The following is a 19,615-nucleotide window of genomic DNA, read 5'->3' as shown; positions in this document are numbered from 1 at the left end:
TTTATCCCCTTGACTTTGAATTTTCTTTAAATTGAGTAGGATGTCATACCATATAACCATTCAATATCTAGTTCTTAGATATGAAGCTTTACTGTTCTGGGTCTCATTAATAAAACCAGCACTGTCTTATGCAACTCTGTTTTCTATTGTAAAAGTTCTGCTTTTTATTCCCCTGTCAAATGTCATATCCTGTCCTTGGTTAACTGATCTCATGAAAAAAGGTAATGTCTTCCCTGAATGTCAGCTCAGTCAAAATATTGATGCTGTATGTAGAGAGAAAGCAGTAAGGTTACCAATAAGCCTGAGGGTGCTAACATGGAAGTTCATTAGGTTGTGTCTCTTTTCCTATCTCTGAGTGTCATGTATTTATATAAATTCAGTATATATATAAATGAAGTCCTGAAAAATAGCTAGTAATCTGAAAGCTGTCCTTGCAAATCTTTTTCTAGTCATACTTATAAACAATTTTGTATAGTTTCTGTGGATTAACTGCTTGGGATCAAATGCATGCGCTTTGTGCTTAGAGGATGTTTGCCCATGCAGCATTGACCTTACTCTTGGTCATGGCTTGTCACAATGTTCTAGTTTTCTTTCAACAGTGTTTGTGTTGGATGTTGTTTCATTATACTTTGATTGGTCTCATTTTTAACCAAATATTTTAACACTAAGTGTGAAATCAAGAGAGAAAATCAAAATAAACCCAAATGCTGGGGTTTTTCACCTGTTTCTTTTTTTTTTTTTTTTTTTTTGGTTTGTTTGTTTGTTTGTTTTTGTTTTTGTTTTTGTTTTTTTTTGTTCTGGGACATGAATGAGACATGTCAGCTCACATGGGATTGCTGCCGACCTGTAGGAGGATGCCTTATCTGTGTATCCTACTTTTCTTTCCCTGGGTTATCAGGCAGTGTGTTTATGTGCACTTCTTTAACTGGTGGAGAAAGTACAGGTGATGTTGGTTCTTCGCCCTGTCCTCTCAGCTGTTATGCCTTTGCCCTAAGCCCCTGCACTTCAACAGCAGAAAGAGCTTTTGAAACTGCAGTGGTTCTATCAGCTTTTTCAGCTCTCTGAAGATAAAATGGTAAGTATTATTATATGAAAATAGCTTCTTACCACTAGCTTGCGTGGTAAGATGAGCCTGGGGAAGACTGACAGATGAAGTGATTGGCTGTTAAGACTGATTAGTAAATCTTCAACTGTTCTTAACTGCATTAATTTATTTTGTTTGAGGCTGACTTAATGAGCACTATGAGATCATCCTCTTGGATTTTTGTATTTTGGATGTGCTCAGCAGTGTCTCTGGCAGCTGTGCACTGTATTGGGTTATTACACTGTGCTTAGTTTCTGCTTCCTTTCCCTATGGTCTGTGTGTATGCCTAGCCTAGTGCATATCCTTAAGATGACAAGAACCAAAGAGAACAGCAAATAAATTGAGCCTTCTAGAGAAGAAACCAGCATATATGCTGGAAGCCTGATTTTGAGGCATTGTCTTTCTGCTTCAGCACTAGTTTGTCCCCTACCAAATGTCGAAGACCTATCTGCTGCCTTCTTTTTTAAATTGCTCCTAATTTCCTACATCTTTCTGTACTTTGGCTAATATTCGTGCTAGTTTCACTCACCCCTGCCATGTCCTTTACTGTCTTAACTTCCACCCAAATTGTGCTGTCAAATGGTATCAGTCCTTCATACACCCAAGGGATGGATTTCTATGTTACTGAACAACATTACCTGCAAGTTTTATGTCATTTATTGGATTCTTTTACAGGAGTAGACAGCATTCTAAGGAGTGATAAGATTATTGTCTTTTATCTGTTGTGTGTATACAGTTTTTACATGCTTTGTGTAGGGTCCACAGGATTGACAACCAGAAGATGGGTGATCTCTCTTCTGTAACAAGGAAAAGCTGAAGTACTCTCAGGCTACTTGGTAGCACATTTCTCTTTCCAAACTCTGGTCCATGCCTGTCATGCCAGATACACTTGCAAACTCCTTTGATGTAAGTTGGGGTATGTGCTTTCTTCAGGCTTCACAGAGTTTTCCTAATACTGCTTTTTATCAGTAGCTAACCATTAAATGAATCTTCATTATTAAATATTCAAATGTAACATTATTTTTGTTCTCTTAAACTGAAAAAAACCTCAAACAAATGTGAAATAATTGGATTCTGCTACTCTCTTTAATCTAATTTAATCTTTTAATCTAAGCCGTATATAACTATCAGACCTGCTGTCTGCTTGGACTTTCTCTTTTCCTCATCCTCTGCAAATCCCCCTAAATCTCTTCAACCCCTTTAACTCATTTTGGGATTTGCTTTCTTTTGGAAGCTTTTACTTATTAATGTTTTTGCCAAATCATATTCTTTCTCCAGTCCCCCTTCGTTCCCTTCCCAGTACTATTTTATCTGATAGGGTCATAGCTGTTGGGCTTGTCTTTTCTTAAATTTCAGGTTTTATTTTAAAGGAAATGAATTTTCACCGTGAGTGAAGCACATAGGAAGCACATAGGATAGAAAAAGTCAAGAGGAGAGAAGTGTTGGCTTAAGTCTCAGGAAATTGTTTTCATAAGATGTTGGGGAAGATGAAACAGGAAAGCCTTATAAATATGATTGCCTGACAAAAGATTTTGGGAATATGAAAACTACAGGCGATATCGAAATGAAAGCCACTTTTGAAATACCAAGTCTTAGTTACTGAACAACTGGAAAACAATGGTATGGCCGACTGAAGGTAATCCCCTCTTGATTGAACAATACCCTCTGCTTGCAGGCAGGTCCAAGGGTCAGAGCAGACCCTACTAGCTCAGCAGAAGGGGTCCAAAGAGTAGTTTTTAGAAGTTAAGATGTAACACTCTATGGTAATATAAGAACTCTTATAGGCTGTATGTAAATGCTATAGGATTTGTATCTTGTATTAGCTCCCTCGCCCCCACTTACTCTCTTGCTTTCTTGGGCCTGCTCAGAGCTGAGTCTGGCAGCTCTGAGCAGTGCCCCAATACCCACGCCTTTTACAATAAACCGACTGTGTCCCAAGACCTGCCTATAGAGATCTCTCCGTCTCCGTCCGTCCCCGTCAGTAATCTACAATAAGAGAAGCCTAAAATATTTAAGTTGCAATGAAGTCTAATAAAGGTATCAACTGCTGGTTTAGTGAGCCATTGACATCCTCTTGCTTCAGATTTTCATAGTGTAGCAGCTGTCCCAGTTTTGGATACTTAGAATAAACTGGGCATATGCTGCTTTACCCTTGCTCATTAATGAGACAAAAGCACCTGGAGGAAAAACTGGCCATTCCAGGTTCAGTTTCTGAGTGAATGATCTGAGGTGTTCTGCCCTTGTAGCCCACTCCCAGAGAGGTTTCTGTAAGTCATGACTATTTGCAGTGATACAGTGAGAGAGTTCTGTACTGCATTGTGCTTGCCTTGTTTTTCTTTCTTGAAAAACTGATAATGGCATTCCCCTGTGGTCATGGTAAATGAAGCCGTCTAGTCCAAATCCTGTAGTGTGACTTGGCTGAGATGCTGTCTACCTTAGAGAGACTAATTGTGAAGGTCATCTGGATGTCTTTGTTGTCAGTTGTACTCTTCCCCTCAGAAGAATCCGCTAGTGTTAAATAGCCCTGCATTCAAAAGTGACCACTATTTCAGCTGAAGATCTGTTGTAGCTTCTTCCTAGGATGATTTTTTTGAAGGTATCTTCTATGCCTCTTTCCTCACAATTTGCCAAATTACTCCTGCTTGAACCAACACACAGATGTCTAATTTCAGTATCCCAGTTCTACCCATTAATTGGGGCAGAAGTCTGATGTGAGGTGATATCTGAAGTTTTGTTACCTTAATTTTGTTTTATTAGCCACGTCTCTTTAGAGCTGTTAGTGCAGTGCAAATACCCTGACAGTATTAAAGTAGCTTTCTTCGTTTGCTCATCTGTCTTCAGCTGTATTTGTAAAATTTATACACAAGCCTGTGCTTTGGGTTAATCATACATTTTTCAGTTTAATCCAAGAAAATGTTCTCTTTTTCATTTTTAAGGTTTTTTTTGCACTATATATCTAGCAGGTTTTTTATTTTATTCTTGACTGATACGTAGCAAAAACCAGACCTTCACAGGATATCTTAAATACTCCATTAGATTGCAAGGTTCTACCAGGCTGGTTAGCTACTTAGGGACCTACCTTTAGTTCAGGGCTTCTTGGCTATGAATTATCATGCTAATAGCCAGCAAAAATTCAGAGCTGTATAAGAGAGGAGAAAATGAAAATTGTAAACCACAAACAGAAAAAAATAAACCACCAGCACTGCAGCATAATCTGCTTCTTGGTTAAACAGCCTTGAACTTTGTGATTATAGTGTTACAGCAGACATTTTTGGAAAAAAATACATCTGTTAGATGAGTGTTGTATTTTGCAGAGACCAGTACAAACCTATTTTGCTTCAAGGAATTTGAATTTGTCTGTGGTACCTTATGATTGTCAAAGTGTACAGTACAAATACCACTAGCAATTGTTATTGACATACATTATGTTTATAGACCATATCATGAAGATTTGGTGTTTTTACAAGTAGCAAGTAAGAGAAAATATCTGTTCTACTAAACAAAGAGGGGTGAATGCTCTGGGCTGTAACAGTAATAATAATAAAGTTGCTGCTGTAAAGTGGTAAATAAGAAAAGTCTTTGTGTGAAAATCAGTAAGTTTCAGCTGTCGTGAGTTTTTTAGTATGGCTTGTTAAGATAAAAGAGAAACAGCTGAAGTTTGAAGTCAGGGCTGAATATCATTATGAAATACGCCTTTGGTTACCCCCTTAGGATGAAACGCCTGACTAATGGTCTTGTTCTCAGTGATGATGCCTTTATATCATTAATTTGAATAATTTTCAATGATTACTTCTGATAATTTAGAAATGTTTAATATTGGTTAGCAGTTGCCTATGTAGATGTGGGAGCAATAGTGGCAAATCAGAAATAGCCTGATCAGTCTTATTGTGCCAGTAAGTCAGAAACTGTGATAAATAAGCTGCTCATGCATTCTCTTGCCAGCCTGGTCCTTCATTCTGTTTTCTGAATGAATGAGACTGCCTTGGTAAGAGAATAAATACAGGAAGTACTCAAAGTCCTGTTCTGCTTTACAAGAAAAGATGCTGTTGAGTTTTACTTGACTGCTCAGTTGATCAAGACACCCAAGTCCCTGGTGAATTTAGAATAAATAAACCTTACAAACAAAACTCCTTCTGTTAGAGTTTATGGAAAAACATTTGTTGGGCTCCCACCTCTAGTTATGGTGTTTTTAGAGCCTTGTCAGACCTACTATACTCCTTAGACCTTTGTGAGTGGATGACAATTTCCACAGCAGAACAGTCCTGATTATTGTATCCTGCCGTAATCCTCCCTGGCATGCTAACAAAAATAGAAGCTTCTCTCAGTAATTCTACATCTTCCTTCCTATCTTCAATGTAAGAAAATAGAAAAACGTCCTATTGTGATGGGAGTTTAGGATGACTTTGGGTAGCTTGGAGATTACATCAGGACCTATTAAGTTGTAGACTGTTGTATTAGTACTGAGCTGTTTTAGTGCTTTGGAGATGAAGGTCTCTAATACTAGCCAAGAATTTTGTGTATTGGGTGTGTGGAGTGTAATTGTGTAGCTTTTCAGCTGAAGTTGTGGCCAACTGTTAATCCAAGTAGTATTCAAGTATCCATTTGCAGCAGTACACTTTCACACTTAAGAACTCAAGGCACTGTTAGTAGTAATATTTGCAAATGAAAACTGCATCACTTGCTGTTCCAATCTGCTTTGGGTCAATGTTTGATACTTCACACTTTGTTTACTCTGCTAATGTCTAGACACAGAACTGATGCTTTTGTATAGGTGAGCTTGGGCTCCCAAGAGCAAACTGAGGATTTCAAACTTCAGTATCTCCCAATATGTAGTGGCCACATGTGGAGAGACTTACCAAGGAAGGGGAAGTGATGGGAAGCTTCCTAAAATTCTTCTGAGTATGTTCATTCTCTTCCCAAGTGTAGGCATAGATACAGGAGGTTGTCATTAGTGTGCCATGAACACAGTTTCCACCACTGAAGGATGATGCATTAGAGTAATTCTGTTTGTTGTAAGAAGCAGAGCTTAAAATAGAATGGTATGTAAGAATGTATCCTTTCTAAACATAAAGGTTTCTTTGTGTCATAATGAAGTATAGGGCTTTAAAATATTTTAGTATTAATGTCCATCATATATTTTGTTCTTTTCATTGATGTGGCCAACCTTATGACACCTAGATTTGTAAAAACCTTTTTTCCCTCCTTCCTTCCCTTGTTTGTTGCTATTTTCCATTTTGTTTTATTTTCTGGTCAGTTTTAATTTTCGTTCCGATGTCTGATTTTTTAGGGTTTTTTTTTTTTTTTTTTAATGTACAGTTTTTTCTCTTGTTTCTATACTAACTCTCTGGAATGCTAAACCTAAGAGATGAGTGTTAAGAGCTGAGCGATCACCCTTGGCATACTTAATTGTCGACAAGTTGTTTGAACTTGTAACACTTGGAAAATGGAACTGAATATATTTGTTTTGCTATTCCCATGGAAACGAGGTATTTATAATGAGCTTCTAAAAAAAGTTACAAATATAGACAAAGAAGCTGATTCTTTGTAGCAGTTGCTTAATAGAAAGGAATTAGTTTATTTGGGGGGTTATGGGTTGGTGTTTTTTTCTTTAGTTCATGAGGTCCAAAAAGCTGGTATAAGGAAGGGGTATCCCGAATGTGAACAGGTGAAAATTAACTGGGGACAGCCTTGTGTGTTATGCAGTGTTCATAGGATTATAATTTTTCATACAATAGTTTGAGTTGGAGGGAGCCTTTTACAGATCGTCTAGGTGAACACCACCACCTCGCCCTTCCCCCAGTGAGCAGGGACATATTGCATGAGATCAGGTTGCTCGTACCCCCATCCAACCTGACCAGGGATGGGCCATCTACCATTTCTCTGGACAACCTCTTCCAGTGTTTCACCACCCTCCTGAAAATGTCTTCTTTATATCTAGTGTGACTCTACCCTATTTTAGTTTACAGCCATTACCTTGTCATATCACAACAGCTCTGCTAAAAAGCCTGCCCCCATCCTTTCTTGTAAGCCCCCTAAAAGCCGCAGTAAGGTCTCCTGGATCCATGTCTCCACCACATTGAAGAACCTCAATTCTCCCAACTTTTTTTCATGGCAGAGGTGTTCCTTCTATCTGGTCAACTCTGTGGCCCTCCTCTGGACTTGCTCCAACAGGTCAATGTTCTTCCTGTGCTGGGGACCCCAGAGCTGGATGCAGTGTTCCAGTGTTCTCACCAGAACAGAGTAGAGGAGCAGAATCCCCTCCCTTGCCCTGCTGCCCATGCTGCTTTTGATGCAGCCCAGGACATGGTTGTTGGCTTTCTGGGATGTGAGTGCTTGTTGCTGGCTCATGTCCAATTTTCCATCCAATAGTACTCCCAAGTAATTATCCCTAGGGTGTTTTTGTGGACCTGGATTGGAGAGAGTGTAAATCAAGGTTGGTTGAAAGACTTTTCCTCTGTCATTTCTACCTACTCCATCAGTGGTCTCCTATACATTCAACCCATGACTGTACAAACAGAAGCGAGGGGGGAGCATGCTGTAGTAGTTAGTAGTCATGATGACAGCAACTGCTCAGAGCTCTTCAAGACTGTCTCTAGAGACAGGAGGGGTGTAGGATTGCTGCTAGGTAATTTAGATGCTGGTACATGGCATACATGTACCATACCTCACATACCAAAAGTGCCAGAGCACGTTGTGTTCTTGGGGTTTTCCACAGGACTTGACATATGTTGCAACTGTACAGTTTTGGAGTTAATTACGATACTATACAAGTGGATTTGATAATATTGTAATAGATGGGGGAGTGAGAGGGGGTATTTTTGGAGTGTAGAAAAAGATAACACATTTCAAAATTAAAGCTGTTTTATTTAAAAAACTGGGGATACAGTTGTAAAAGTCCTTTACTCTCAATCCTATTTTTAACATCACTCCAATTAATGTTGTTCCTGGTAGAGAATATCAGCTACAATGCCCATTTGTTTCTCTTTTAGCTGCAATACTACATTTGTCTATATGTGTCCGGTTTGGCCTTATACCTTAAGCTGAAGGGGAAAAATCCACTCATTTCCTTGCCCCGTGTAAGTGACAGGGAAAAGACCAAATGTGAGCAGTAGGTATACCTGTATCTTAGACCAAGTGTTCTTTGTTCCCTTTGACAGCCATATTTATGTATTTTTCCTTTTAATTCACACACACAAAAAGTTATGCTGTTCTATTTAATGCATGTGAACCAAAAAAATCTTCATGTGTTACTAAAACCCTGAGATCAGTTGATTTGGTTAGAGCATGGTGCTAATAGTGACAAGGTCATGAGTTTGATCACATAAGAATTGCACTCGATGATCCTTGTGGGTCCCTTCCAGCTCAGAATATTCTGTGAAAAATAAACAAGTCAACACGAATTTCTGCTGGTTTTGCTGAAAAGTGTTCGTTCTCTTTCCCATTGCGATGATCCTGACTGATGATCCAAACTAAACCTATGTGCTGCAGAAAACTGCCTTTGCAAGGCCTGTGTGGCTAGACTTGGCTGTGAGTCTGTAGAGAATTTAGGGCCTTAGGGTGTTGTTGTGCTGAAGCTTTGCAGCGATTGCCAATGCTTTCTTTTTTTATATGAGAGGCAAAACAAAATGAAGTCTTGACCTCTTGAGCTACTTAAAAGTTCTTGGACATGTTTAATCAGAAGAGGGATGTTAATCCTATTAATGAGAATCCTGGAGAAATTCCAGGTAGCTAATTGCAGTTTATTCCATGTGTCTTTCTGATTAATGAAATGCTGGATTATATTCTTCATTTCTAGTGTCATGATGTTCTTTTACTAGCTAATCCTGTGAGATACTCCAGCACATGCTTTACCTAAAGCAGACAAGTAGTTGCAAACAGCAATGTTTGGTCAAAAAACACATCAAGTTTATTTTGTGGGGGTTGCTGATGTTTGCTACGTATGTTGGGCTGCATTGAAAATAAAGAATTATTAGTAATGAACAATTATATAAAGGGTTCCCTTAGTGTTTGCAATTATGTAAAGTGTTTCCCTTAGAATTTTGTTTTGAATAGCCATTTTCTCCTTGTTTTAAAAGCCTGGGATAAAATTTCATTTTTTGTTTAGTTAATTGAGTCGGAATCCCTTTATAGTTGTTGGTTGCTAAACCAGAAATCTCCCTTCCCCTTCTCATTAGTGGAGGCATCCTCCAGCTGAGAGGGATTTGACCACTGAAGGTGTGTAAGAGAAGATCAAAGATAAATCCATGACATATCACTGAAATTCCCTTCATAATGGTCTTTTTAAATCTCTTTAAATGAGATTTAAAATGCAATCTCTTTAAATTAGATTTCTATATACTGCTTTTCTAGCCTGAGATTTCTGTTGAAAGCACACACTATCCTAGCATCTACTGTTTATTCCTATATAAACAGCTGTCTCTGTTGAAAGGACTGGTCTGGGTTGTGTGGTGGTGCTTGGTTATTTTTTTCCCCTGATTTGCTTGAAATGTTCTCTAAATTGGCATAAAAAGAAATGCTCAAGCAGCAAACAAAGCTTGTGTAGTAGCATGTTTCCCAGCAACGTGGACTCTCAAATATTACTTTAACTTTGAGAGTTTTGTAATGTTGTAAACATTTTCTGCTTTTGAAGATGGTACTATTTAAGATTATATCAACATAAGTATCAAAACATCTTTTTCAAAATGGTTCTGTTTTGATCTGCTAAATTTTGGGGTGTAAATTCTTGTTCAAAAGATCAGAGAATCTGTAATTTACTAATACAGGGAAAGGTGTGGTTTGTGTCTGCTGTAATTCATAAAAACTAAAATAGTTGGGTTTTTTTAAATGGTGAGTAAACTCACTAATGCTGTGAGTTTAAAATTTTAAAATGGATTTTAAAATGAGGAACACTAAAACTTGTTTAATATTAGGGAATTGAGTAGAACAGTGTATACTCCACAACGTTATCTCCTGCCTGAACTAAATATTTTAAAATGCTAGAAAAAAAACATGCATTAACCTCCTTTTGGTTAAACACATCTCTGTAGTGAATGCTTTGTAAGAGTTCTATCAACTGAACCCTTTGGTGTGATGGACCAAAAAAGATCTGCAGGAATGATGGTATAAATTGGTGTTCGTAAAGTGTGAATTTCCCATTAGTCAGATTTTGCACCACGCACTTGTACAGCAAAATCCTCTCAGTTAAAAGTAAATATAGGTAAGTAATTTACTAATGTGAAAATCTGGTCTTCCTATTAGTGAAAACTACAGCAAGTATTCAGCTCCAGATTTCTGGGAGATTCATGAGTTTACTGGTCTACTGTATTGTATTTTCTGTGTATCTGTGAATGTTTTTTGAAGGTGATGGTCTTCGAAGGAAAACAGGTATTGAATTCAAATGTGTCAGTTGAAAATTTGTCAGTCTTCAATTGAGGAGGAATTTCAAGTTTTTAAATGCTTTTCAATTGTTTGCTTTATGCAATAGTAGAATTAATTTACTTATGAATACATGGTGACTTGTAAATAATATGATAACAAGTTATTCAAAGTGGAATAAAAAAGTAGTAAATAAAAAGACTTACCTAAGATGCTTCAGTTCTTGTCTTATACATGCAGGCTTTATAAGTGATCAACCAAATGAGACTGTATTTAATTTGATGAGCTGCAGGCATTTTGACAGTAGACCCAGTTCCTTTATTTCCTTTTTATTTCTGAACATTCATCAAGGGAAGTCTATGAAGTGCTGTCTACTGATGTACATATAAAAAAAGTGATATTCCTGGGATATGTTCTATTTGACACCATAAATTGGCTGCATGGGTCTTCCTGTTCTGTTGCAGTTTTCTGTTGTTCACTGTGGTAAACTGAAACCATTCTGCTATTCTTGGAATGCTTTTTGTACTGTCTTGTAATTTCTTTCAATTGCTGTGTGTTTCAACAGGGGAAAGTCTGTAAGAACTATTACTTTTGAACAGTTTAAGGAAGCTCTTCAAGAACTCTCCAAGAAGCGATTTAAAGGCAAAAGTGATGAGGAAGCACTTCAAGAAATATATAAACTAATTGAAGGAAAAGGCCCAGGTTTAACTGGAGTAACGGTATGTTACTGGTCTAATGGACAGATTGTTTCTACCTGTCCTTTGTTCTACTGCAGTGTTTTTATGTTCACCTGCTTCCCTTTACAATCCACAAATCCAATTTCTCCGTTAGCCCGAAGGCAGCAACTGCTAAGCAGAATGGGAGCAAAGACTATGCAACAGCTGAGTATTGCACCTACTGTGTATTCTTGTGTGGCACTGTCATTGCTCCTTCTAGGAATTGTACTACCACCTAGTAGCACCTCAGGAATATCCTGAGCTCTTGTGTATGCTTAGAACAATGAAACATTAATGAAGAGTGGTGTATCCAAATCAAAAAGTGTAGAAGGACATTAAGTTTAGAGCCTTGATAAAAAAGTTCTAAGATGTTTTGTGACATACCAAAAAGACTAAAGCAAAGGCATCTTAAAATGCGTTTAATTACACCATGTGAATTCCAGAACACTGGAAATCTGGGAATAATTATCATGTGGTCTGGTCTTTGTTTCTTGTTTGTTCCAAGTCTGTCAGAGCTATAATATTCTTTCTTTTTAATTTTAAAATATTGGTATTAAGCTTTGTATGTGAAAAGGAAGCTATAAAGCATGCTGTACATAAGCTTGGTTGTCCTTTTAGGTGACCAGGCTAGGCAAGCTTTTTTCCAGTATTTTAGGAGATACTCAGTACTATACTTGAATAGTTCTGTTGGTTTAGTTCATCTGCTTAAAATTTGTGATGCTTCTGAATTTTGCCTGTAAAGCTGTGAACAAAAATACAATCTTTTCAGAAACTGGTTCTCTGCAAATGATCAGTGTAAGTATCAAGTGGAAAGATCTCTTTTGAGTTGTAAAATAGTCAGCTTTTTACAAGATTTTATTTTATTACTCTTGTACTCTCATTTAAAACAAGTGGTAATTTTGATACAGACTTAAAATATTGAACCTTCTTTTTTTTTCTTCGCTTACTCTAGTAAATTTGAATAACAGCTTCATCTGTTCAGGGATTCTTGGTTTGAATTGTGTACATTATTCTAGGCCTCACTCCTGATTCCATTTTTGGTATTTCAGCAGGCAGACATTGAAATGGTTTGTGTCTACCACTAAGGGAACAGCCTCTTTCTGTGTGGGGGACATGGATGAGAGAGCTTTGCGGATGCAGAGTAGTGTCATATAGGCTCTGCAGAGGTATAAGTATGTGCAAGCAGCAGGCGGAAAAGAGTGAAGGGGGAGTATGAGCCAGCAATGTGAAGCTTGACTGTTCAATATGTGCAGTTCTGGGGAGAGTTAAAGTGAAGAAAGGGGGATCAGAATATCTTCTGCTATCTGGAAAAGTAAGGGGCGGGAGGCAGAGTTTAAAAAGGAGGGAGATTGCAGGCTGGGAGCATGTGTGTGTGTGTATGTAAAACCAAGCTTCATGTTTGTTTTGTCATGCTAATTTAGTTCCTGGATGGTAAAAGTGACCCACAAACTTGGCAATTAAAGACATTAAAGTAAGTAAATGAATAGATGGCCACTCTCCTTCTGCAACCCAGGAGTGCATATGTGAAATCTCTGTACAAGCTTTCTAATGCTTTGTTTACTTTGGGAAGTCGATATTGTGGAAATTTTAGTTTGTGCTGCTTTCTGTATGGTTAGACAAAGTTACATTAAGCTTTTCGTAAAAGTTCTAGGGTAATTCAGTCATGCCATGTAGTGTGTGCCCTGCTCTGTAAAACTCTGCTATAGGTCATGTAGATTTGGTTCAGGTTTCAGACAGAAAACTTTATGTGATTACTGACACATTACTCTAAACATATTAGGGAACGAGCTGGAAGTGTGACTAAGTGAAGCTTGTGAATAAGAATACTTCAGCAGCATGTGGGGATTTTTGAGTCTTAGCTCCTTATGTTCTGTGTTGGGTATTTTGGGGAGGCAGGCGGCAGGGGCAGTATGTCTGGACTAAATGTCAGCCTGGAGAAAGCACTCCTGCAAAAGGACAGTTGGAAAGTTTACCTTCACATTGGACAGTCAGGATTTTAGTGCATGTTGTTGTGATAGAAGTGATAGAAGATTTTTTATCTTTTTCTGTTTATTTTTTCTTCTCCTACAGAATGTTGTAGAATTACAAAAATCCCTGCTTGTGGTTGATGTGGTTGAGAAGGCTCAGCAGCCAGACATTGAAACTGAGTGAATTTTAGGCCACTTTCTAATCTTGCAACAGAACATGTATGATTGACTTTGTCACACAGGAAGAAAAACAACAGAAAAGTGATAAGGTTTAATGAAGCCAGTGGCTTTATTAGCTCCCTTGGTAGTGATCTGTCAATAGAATATACAGTGCAGGCCATGTAACTTGGACATCTTGTAAACAGTCATGTAAATGATGTCTAGGGCCTTTTAATTGGCCTCATTCCTACACAAAGGTTGCAAAGAGCAAAACTGAGGTTCTTTCTTTTCCTGTTCCAAAAGCTGTGTGCCATAACAATGCTGAATGCATTTCTACATCTCCAGGGTAACAGATCCTTGCTTTGTTCATTGCTTGCTGTTAAAATAAAACCAGTTGAACTTCAGTGTATATTCATCAGGGTCCTTGACATAGAAATGCAGAACAATTTCAAGTGCAAGGGATCTGGAATGATCTCATTCAAACCTTCTGTTCATAAGAGGGCTTACTTAAAGCCAGATCAGGTTGTTTAGGGCTCAGTCCAGTCAGATTCACCGTGAGAGGAGTATGGGTGGCAGGGCAGTACAGCAGCAGCAGCACTTTAAAAGCTGGATGATGGGTGCTCAGGGAGATGTTGATGTGGGCAAGATCACATTCTCACCAAAATGTACCTGTTAGGGCAAGAGCAAGGAAGCCAGAGTGCAGCCCACAGAGTGTGGTAAATGAGACAAAAGAGTTGTTGCAGCAGAAGTGCAAAGAGGCCTAGAAATTCCACTTAAGACTATGTGGATCTGCTTGAGGACTATACAGTAGTATTCTGAAAAAGCTGCAGGATATACTGTCCAGCACATGGACATCCATTAAGCTGTAGAAGAAGTCTGCAGGACTGCTGTTAGCACATCAGAGTCCTTGGCTCCGTTAGGAAGAAGTCCTATATCCATGTTGCATGCTTCAAAGAGCTCCTCTGTCTTCATGGAGGTCAGGGCAGTGGTGGCCACTCTTGTGGGAGACGTGCTGTGGTCAAGGTCCTGAGATTCCAGATGGCAGGAGAAGATGAAGAGGAGACTGATGTGGTATTTGTGGAAAACCCAAGCTACACAAGGTCAGGAGGGAGTGACAGCTGGAGACCAAGTGGACAGAGACTATTGAGATAGAGAAGGCTGAAAGCTTGTGGCGTCTGGCAGCAAAAAGTCATAGATATGCTCCACCTGCAGTTCTTCAATTTCAGAATACATACAGTATCCTGAGCACTGGTGAGGATCAACAAGACCGATCAGAGTCAGCTGAGCCTGAATTTAGTGCTCACACAAAAGAGGGAAAATGAGTGGTAGTGGTGACCAGCATGGTCTCACGCTGTGGGGACAGACAGGTTCTTTTAAGGATCCTTGGTTGAATGAGAGCTGGCCACAGATTTGTGGTTACATCAGGCCTTAGCATGAGCTGTGTGTTAGTGAAAATCTGGAAACGAGCTGAGTGAACAGTCACAGAAGATTTTGCCATCCCCAATATCTCATGTGTTATTACACTTCCCTGTTCTGAAATGGGTGACACTATACTCTAGCAAGAGTGCTGTACCTGGAGTCAGGAGTAATGGGTACCAATCACAGATCACTGAAGATTCTTCTCATGGATGATTAAGGCATGTATTTTCTGATCTCACCCGATGTCTCAGGAGTTTTACTGCTTGGTAGGTGCCGGGATCTGGGATTGTTGCAGATGCTTGGACAATATTTGTCCAGCCTCCTAACATGGACCTCTTCTTCCTCTTCCTTGTGGGTACCAAGAGTACTGCTCTGGAGTTAACCTGGAACATATAAAGAGGAACTACAGAGGTCTAGAAGTGAGGCTGATGGGTATGGAGCTCAGATTTTGTCTTCCCAATCCAGGGAGGAGGAAAGATTGGGCAGACATGGACTGTATGGCTTCTGTTGAAGATGGGGCTTTGGCTTCTGGGACCAGAGAAATGAGGGCTACTCAGCAGGGATGGAATAAATTTAACAAAGTGGAACAAGAGTAACTTTACAAACTAGGCTTACTGATCTGCTGAGGAGACTGTTAGACTGGGTATGGAAGGTTACCATAACCTGAAGATGAAAGATCATAAGGGGCAGAGCAGATATGTCTGGGTGACAAGCCTGACAAGGGAGGCTCTTGCCCTTCTGTAAATGCAGCAGGACATGGTCCATCTCTTAGCCTGCACACAAAAGCATATAGTATGGGGAAAGCAGGGCAAATTAGTCACAGAGATGTGATTCATTGGGATTGTGCAGGTGTGTTAACACAGCTCTTCTGACTGGAGGGCTGCACTGGATGAATAGAGGCTCTTCAGGAAATACATGAAAAAAAATGAGGAAGAAGGATTGTAGTCTATGAAAGGCTTATTTTGACAGCATCTAGCTTTGGAACAAGTCTCATTAAAGACTGGTTGTAAGAAGGATTCAGCAACACCCTCACTTAAAATAAAAAAGTAACTCTGTAATAATATACTTCCCTTTCTGTTTTGTCTTCAGCATCAATATGAATGAAAAACTCCTCCTCAGGGAAGTGTTGGCACGCTGTTTTTAGCTTTGTGGAAGGTCATGTTAATCAGGCTGCTAGATCCCACGAGTTGAGACCATGTAATGACTTGCACTGTTGAAATGCTGGAGAACTGGAGTTAAGGGGCTAATCTTACAGAGGAGGAAAGGAAAGGGTCTCTTGTAGGTGCCAAATGGGCAACACCTGATCTGCCCTTACGGCTGGACATTACATGGTCTTCTCTTGGAGCTACACCTGAGTCAGGCAGATTTGAGAGATTAATGTGAATTTATTGCTAGAAGTGAGTCTTACATAGAAGTGCCTATGAAAGGCACCTTTTTGATGTCTTTTGCTCTAGCTCTGGCTGGACTCCTAGTTGGTAAGAAGGTTTATGTACAGTATATAGAGTTTGGACTTGGAATATTATATCACCTGAGTGGCGTTACTGGGAACCACTCAATTGAAAGTCCTCACCAGGATTAGTTAAAATGGTGTCACTTTCTGGCATTATTGGAGTTGCTTATTGGGTTTTTTTGTGTGAGTGTGTCTGTGCACACACTAAACTGAAGGAACACGAACAAAACGCAAATTTTATTTGAAGCTTGATCTCGGTTTCTGACTTTGTGCAGACTTTTAATGAATGTGCATGTATTCCCATGAATGTAAAAACCAAGTAAATACAATTTTGGTAGGGAGTTCTGGTACAATTTCCCCCCCAAAAAAGGGCAAACTTTCCCTTTGAAATTTTTTTTCCATGTTACAGTCATTTTTTGTTTCTCATTTTTACGAAGGTTGTGGATATTACCAGCAGACCAATAATTTTCTAAGCCTTGCTGAGACTGTGAATGTTGGTGCTGATTCTGCAGGCTCCCAGAACATTTTAATTCCATAAAGAAATCTCCATGGCAACTTTTTCTAGGAAGATGTGGTGTTAGATACTGAATTGTTATGGTTGAAGGAGCAGATGTAGGAAAGCACTCAGTTTCAGTGAGGAAAGCTGACTGCAGGTGACAGTGTAGCCAGAAGTGCTGTGGCTAAGATGTTGTGGTGAGGAGTAATGAGCAGCTCACCTACTGCCTGTCACCATCCTTCTTGGCAGTGCACGCAGTCCCAGCACTGATTGCTGAAAAGGCACAGTCAGTCCCTCAGGCAGGCAGGGACTGTTTCTGTACTATCTGGACATTTGTAATTCAGGAAAGAAAACCAACCAGAAAACCCTGCTGCAGGGTGTTGCATCATTAAGTTTCTGCCTAAGCTGTGGAACAGCTTTAAATCAAACCTGCATCTTTGTCAGTGGTGGCAAGCGGTGGAAAACATCTTCAGGCAAAGTTGTTTCAGTGGAGCCAAGAGTTCGTTGTGAAAGCGAGGGCACTCGGTGTCTGTTTTGAATATGTGATATTCCTGAAGTCCAGTAGGTTTTCTCGGTGCTTTTCCTTCCCAGGAATTGGTTGTGGAGAGCTTTTTGGGAATGGTGCCATGCTGTGTGCAGAGCCGCCTGGCACAGAGTTCCCGCGAGCTTGCCAGGGGTGTGGTGCTGCAGAAGTGAGCCCCGTGCAGCTGCAAGTGCGTGGTGCTGCACTGCAGTGCCCTGCTCGTGGAGCCCACTGCACTGTGCCAGGTGCAAAGCTTTTGTGGCATTTGCTTGGGATGAGAACTGTGAGCTTTTTAGAAGGGATGGTACTGTGTGCTGACAGAAAATGAGGAACGCTACCTTGGCAGCACTGAATCGTCTTTCTTCTTCTTTGCCTCAACTTTGTTCTGGAAGGAAAAGTCCTGAAAGTGCGGGAAATCTTTCAGTCTCACACTGTTACCCTATTTTCTTGACTGTGGCACTAGATTCATATGATGCTTCTAGCCTTTTAATACAAAAGTTGATTTTATGGGGTCTTTTGAGTCCATAAAATTCATGCAGTTTTCCTGCTGCAAACAAGCCAATCCAGTGCAGCTGCAGAACTTTCAGTGGATATATTTTCCTTCAGCAAACTGCTATATACTTCTGTACTACTGTAGATAAAATACATGTTCTTGACTTCTGTGCTCTCATTTCCTCTTTACTGTAGTTCATTTCAGTTTCCTAAGGACTGATAATACATTTCTGAAACTAGTTCAAATTCTCAAATTGATGAAATGGGTTGTGTTGCTTGCTCTGTAAACTGCTTCTTGATTCATTAGTTATCTTCAAGTAGAAGACAAAATCTGTGTAAGTTTACAGAGTTGTCTTTCTCAAGAAAGGGCAAGGGAGGAATGTGGTATTTGTTAAGGTTTCCAGGGTTCAAAGACTACAGCTTTCACTTCCTGTCTTTGGTATGAGGGCTGTTTCCGAGAGACAGAAGTTGGAATATTGGTAATGTGTAATTTGGATGAGATGTTGGATTGTTTTGTTTTGTTTACTTACCTGCAGTGTGGTCAAACACTGGAATAAGTTGCCCATGGAGGCTGTGGAACTTCAGAGGGTTTCAGGACTCGACTGGAGAAGTTTCTGTGTAAGCCTGTTTGAGCCTTGCTGTAAGCAGGGCTTTATCTAGATAAAGACTCATATTCAAAGGTTCTTCCCAACCTAAATTGTTCTGTGACTTGGTAATTTTAAGTTCTGCGTATGCTCCTCAAGGACAGAGAATCCCCCCCTCTTGCCAGGCTTGACCAACCACAGTGGTGAAAAATTCTTATGTGTCTAGTTGGAATTTCGTATCTTCAAATCATGTCTGTTATTGTTTACTCCTGAACTGTCTCTGTTTCTAATATAATCACTCTGTTGAGGACGGGAATAAGATTTGTCTCTCCTTTTTTTTTGTTCTGAGTCTTGATAAACACATTCCCGTCATCTTTTCTATGTATGTCACATGCTCCAAGCCCCTTGCTCTCTTAGCAGCACTTCTCAGTCAACACTAGCACAAAGCGAGGAAATACACTGAATTGCTAACAAAAAATGCACAAAAAAATGAATAAATTCAATTTGGAACACTAAATGATTGATTCTGTTGTGCTAAGTAAAACTTTCTCCCTATGAGAAAGTTTTTTTTAAATAAAAAATTAAAGTCCATGGGCACCTTCTGTGATATGCCAACTTTATGGTTAATCGTATGTTCAAGTAAGAGCTGGAAAAGGAAGGCTTCTATGGTCTCACAGAAAGAAAAGGGAGGAGGTTGGCTCCAAGGAATTTATTGCCTTTAGAATAATGTAACTAGAGACATTATATAACTTACTCTAGATAGTAAACACTTCAAGCAGAATTGCTTTATAAAGGACAGAATCATTTGTATGTGATTCATTGTGAAAAAGAAAGGGGAGTAGTAACTCACTAATGTGGAAACTGTCCTCATCCAGCCCTTTGTGCTCTTCACTAGATTTCTTCCTACATTTTTCTTCACTTAAGAAGGATGGTCAGCTTTCTCCCCCCACCCCCCACCTTTTTTATTTGTCTCCCAATACCCTTGTAGAATTAAAAATGAGCAGATGGGTTGTAGAGAAGAATGAGCTCACAGCTACCCTTTCAATTGTTTTTGCCTTTTGCTTAATATCCACTTTAATCTGCATAGTTGGTTTTGTTGTTCAGAAACAGAAAAAAACATTTTGATAAAACCAGTTGGTTGCACATTCAGTTCATGAAGGCCGTTCACTAAAAATAAGTCATCAGCTCATAGAGGAATCTTTATGGATAAACCTTTCACGTTAAGACACTGAAAGTAATGGTACAGCTAATCCTAGAAATCACATCCAGGCACATGAAGGACAAGAAAGTCATCAGGAGTAATCAGCATGGCTGATCACCAAAGGAGAGTCATGCTTGACTGACCTGTAAATTTCTACAATTAAATTACTG

The 19,615-nt window shown here is 39.4% G+C and overlaps 1 protein-coding gene across 3 annotated transcripts in view; it reads left to right on the top strand.

The window, feature by feature from the left end:
* Positions 1 to 19,615, top strand: part of TPPP (tubulin polymerization promoting protein) — a 74,206-nt gene that overhangs the window by 18,859 nt on the left and 35,732 nt on the right. For all 3 annotated transcript variants that reach the window (XR_001863407.1, XM_017738615.1, XM_008637112.2), the window contains exon 2: positions 11,004 to 11,157. Coding sequence is in view for 2 of the 3 variants with exons in the window: in XM_017738615.1 (XP_017594104.1) it covers positions 11,004 to 11,157 (154 nt within the window). In the remaining variant the exon portion in view is untranslated. The remainder of the gene's footprint in view (positions 1 to 11,003; positions 11,158 to 19,615) is intronic.

The sequence above is a fragment of the Corvus brachyrhynchos genome, unplaced genomic scaffold, assembly GCF_000691975.1.
Source record: "Corvus brachyrhynchos isolate BGI_N302 unplaced genomic scaffold, ASM69197v1 scaffold146, whole genome shotgun sequence".
NCBI classification, from domain to species: domain Eukaryota; kingdom Metazoa; phylum Chordata; class Aves; order Passeriformes; family Corvidae; genus Corvus; species Corvus brachyrhynchos.
The sequence above is the reverse complement of the archived record's forward strand: the minus strand, read 5'-3'. Positions and strand labels throughout refer to the sequence as shown.